The following is a 3,814-nucleotide window of genomic DNA, read 5'->3' on the forward strand; positions in this document are numbered from 1 at the left end:
TCTCTGGCTCTAGGAATTTGAAGGCTACATTAATGCCTCTGGAGAACATGGAATTGTGGTTTTCTCTTTGGGATCTATGGTCTCAGAGATTCCAGAGAAGAAAGCTATGGAAATAGCTGAAGCTTTGGGCAAAATACCTCAGACGGTAAGAAAAACGAGACTATTTTTTTACGTCTATCCTCACAGGCGTTCTGGTCCCAACTCCCAGGAGCTACATTAAGTCTATTAGCTGAAACTTTAGATCTGGGTTTTCTCTGCAATTCCCTCACTATGAATCCAAGGTCTTTTTTTTTTTTATTTCGTTTTAAATCTCAGCTATGTGTGAAACCATGGTCCACTGCTCAGAAGTCTCATTTTCTCTAAGAGTCTCCAAACTGCATTAAGAGGAATTTATTTAAAAATAAACAAGCTATTGATTTTCCATATTAAATGGGAATATGTCTGCCTAAAATCACTGGTTAAGACACTGGATTTCTTTCTTATTTTTCTGCTTTTGTTGTTCTGCATTACTTATTTCAATAAGTAGTTTCCTTTGAAGAGCATGAAGGTGGAAAAATAAGAAATACACAGCTCAGTGAATTTTCACAAGTAATGAACATGCCCTTGTGCCCAAGCTGCCCCAGAACTCTTCTCAGTCGCTAGGCCACCCACCGTCATGGAGGAAGCTCATGTCACTCACAGGTCCTACTTGCAAGCTACCAGAGCAGACTGTTTCTAAGTTATATATGTTCTTTCTTTCAAGCTGTTCTTTGATCCCTGCTAGGTCCTGTGGCGGTATACTGGAAGCCGCCCATCAAACCTCGCGAAGAATACGATACTTGTCAAGTGGCTACCCCAAAATGATCTGCTTGGTATGTCGGGAGGACTTGACATGTAGGGTAAAGCAGGATAAGTGAAGAGAATGGCTTGGGCGTGGTTGCTCTTAACGTGTGTTTGTCTTGGGAAGATTACGGCCAACATGTCTGCATTGCTTTGATCTAGTGGGGCTATGTCAGCTCACATTTTCTGTAAACTTCTGGAAGGGCTGCACGTGGACTGTCCTGAGTCCTTAGGGGATTTCATGGCCTAGACCATGTCAGTCTGTGACACCCGCCACCTGACCACAGGCATCCCCTCACTTTGCTTCTCAGCTCACCCAAAGACTCGTGCCTTCATCACGCATTCCGGCTCCCACGGCATTTATGAAGGAATATGCAATGGTGTCCCGATGGTGATGCTGCCCTTGTTCGGTGACCAGATGGACAACGCCAAGCGCATGGAGACCAAAGGAGCTGGAGTGACCCTGAATGTCCTTGAAATGACTTCTGAAGATTTAGCAAATGCCCTAAAGACAGTCATCTTTGACAAAAGGTAACCAATTCCAGACAGATACTACCTGTATTTTGGCCATAGCATTCATGATAAATATTCACACATAAAAACAAACATGTCAGAAAAAATCTAGGATTAGAAAAGTGTTGGGGATGATGTTATTCACTTTATAAAAGAATCCTTTAGTTTTTGTAAATTTTTAAATAATTTTTGTGATAGAGTACATGTGCTTGCCAGAGATAGAGAGAAGGAAAGTGAGAAAATGCCTCCCACACTGCAATTCCTCCTCTTCCATTCTCCTCTTGGGATTCTGGGTTCACACACACACACGTGTCTGGTGTGGTTTTCAAGACGGAGTCTGGGACTTGATCTCCACAGTGGGCCTTATGGGATCCAGCTACCTTAACCTCCACACCCTCCGCGGGCCTTAGTTCTTGAATAATAATTTATCATTGACCTCTTGAAAATTTTATTGTCCCAAGTAGATTTAAAATTCCAACTTATAAAAAAGTCACCCTAAGTGACATCTGATCTTTAAGTTCTTTCATAGAGTGAGATACTGTATTACAAGAATCATAGTGTCAGAAGATGAAAACTAAACAGGTGCTTAGAGGCACAATCCACAAGCCCTGAAGCCTGTGTGAGTTTTGTGCATGGGGCTTTATAAATGGGGGTGTCATATGGTATCACAGATACAGGCTTAGAACAAAAGCAAGTGCCAAGTTGTTCAAATGTGGCCCTGGGAACTGCTCAAAAGTCATCCGAACGTTTTTCGCATGAACCGAGTGAAAGGTTGATCAGCTGTCAAGTACTGATCACAGGCCCATCAAAACCTTATGGGAAGAATCAGTGTCTAGTAGTGGACTTCTTTCAATAGTGTGTAGTTGTGCATTTGTGTACGTGTGTGGACACGTGTCTCAGGTATATGAGTGTGTGTTTGGGCAGGTGTGTAGACATACATGTACACACACATTAGTGTGTGTGTGTCTGTGAGCAAGTTGGACACTTTCAACAATAGTTGCTTTCTTAGAAAGAGGCATGGAGTGGGACCAGCAGATGGCATAATTATTATGTTGTTGGACTCCCATGTAGTTGACCATGGTTTGAATCCTGGACCTGGTGTGGCTTAAAACTCACCTCAGGCACTTGTGCATGCATGCCTAAGATTCCAAGAGGAGAATGGAGAACGGATGGAGGCACTGTCATCACCCTTGGGAAGTGATTTCTCGCTTTCTGTCTCTCTGTCAAGCACATGCACCCAGTAGCAAAAAAGTTTTAAATAAGCATACAAAAAATTTAACCAAAAAAAGAGAGAGAGCCATAAGTCAGGAGAATGGATGTGAAAAACTGGAGTATGTTCAGTGGGTACCACCAAGCCTGCACAAGGGCCGTGGGGGAGGCCTGGGGACCGAGAGCTGAATTCCAGCCTTCTAGATGCTGGTGTGCGTGTGGTGCTAGTGGGTAAAAGAAGCCCACAGAACTTCTGGGTAAGGTGCTGAAGTGCTGGGTGGTGTGGACCTGGCCCCCCATCCCAGTCGCCACCTCTGGCAGCCCGGTTGACTTGCGGATGCTACTCATCTGTCCATATCATAAACCTGACTCTTTCCATGTGACAAAACTCATCCTTGAGGCTCAAATATAATATATTGTGTTGTTTGAAAAGTTGTAATGTATTTTCCTATGCAAAAATGAGTCACGACATTTCAGATGACCGAATGATTTTGATCCTTTGTGCAGTGGTACAGATAATTACTCGTAGGTTAAAATTGACTTGGTCGAAGACCTCCAGTACATTTGTATTTTTAAAAGACACCAGTTAATCACATTTCGTTATGAACTAACTCCTCTGTTCCTTTTTTGAGCCATCTCTACCTGATTGTGAATTTCCATGGTTCCAGCCCTCTGAGTTGAAACAACCACCTAAACAAAATAAAGTGAAATAAAAATTTTCAAACATCAGTTTGTGGAGACAACCTGGCCATCTTAGATGCTCAATAACTATTGAATGACTGAAAGTTTTAAGAGGATCTATCTTAAGAGAAGATTTATATAAAAGGAATGTGCTTAATAGAACTTACACCCAAATATTATATTGTGTTATACAAATAAACATCACGGATCTTTCTAAGGCCCGCAGAGACCCTAGCCGGCCCTGAATAGGACTGTCTTCTGTTCAGCTCTCCCTTTTCTTTTCAATCGCCTCCTCTTTTCCCTTCTCTACCTTCTTCTAGTAAATCTACACTATGGGTTGAAGCATCTAACCCACTTTGGATTTAGATGTCCTGGTTCAGCTGTCAACACCATCCAACATAAACAGGATTCCACTTTGCATAAGCAGGCTGCATAGACACAGCCTCATGCAGAATTTAGTCCTTAGAAAGTTTGATGTATTTCAGAAATTTGACTGAAAGAATACGACCACCTTAGAATTGGCATTTAAAAATGACTTTTATTTGGCCAGGTGTGATTTGTATTTTTAAATGAGAGACCATTCACAATTTGC

The 3,814-nt window shown here is 42.1% G+C and overlaps 1 protein-coding gene across 1 annotated transcript in view; it reads left to right on the top strand.

Moving 5' to 3' along the window:
- The window catches only part of LOC102477060 (UDP-glucuronosyltransferase 1-1), a 16,480-nt gene that overhangs the window by 10,785 nt on the left and 1,881 nt on the right, over positions 1-3,814 (top strand). Inside the window, 3 exon segments of the mRNA XM_006172343.3 lie at positions 14-145; positions 764-851; positions 1,131-1,350. Of these exon segments, the coding sequence (XP_006172405.2) occupies positions 14-145; positions 764-851; positions 1,131-1,350 (440 nt within the window).

Source organism: Tupaia chinensis, unplaced genomic scaffold, assembly GCF_000334495.1.
Source record: "Tupaia chinensis unplaced genomic scaffold, TupChi_1.0 Scaffold149383_1, whole genome shotgun sequence".
NCBI classification, from domain to species: domain Eukaryota; kingdom Metazoa; phylum Chordata; class Mammalia; order Scandentia; family Tupaiidae; genus Tupaia; species Tupaia belangeri.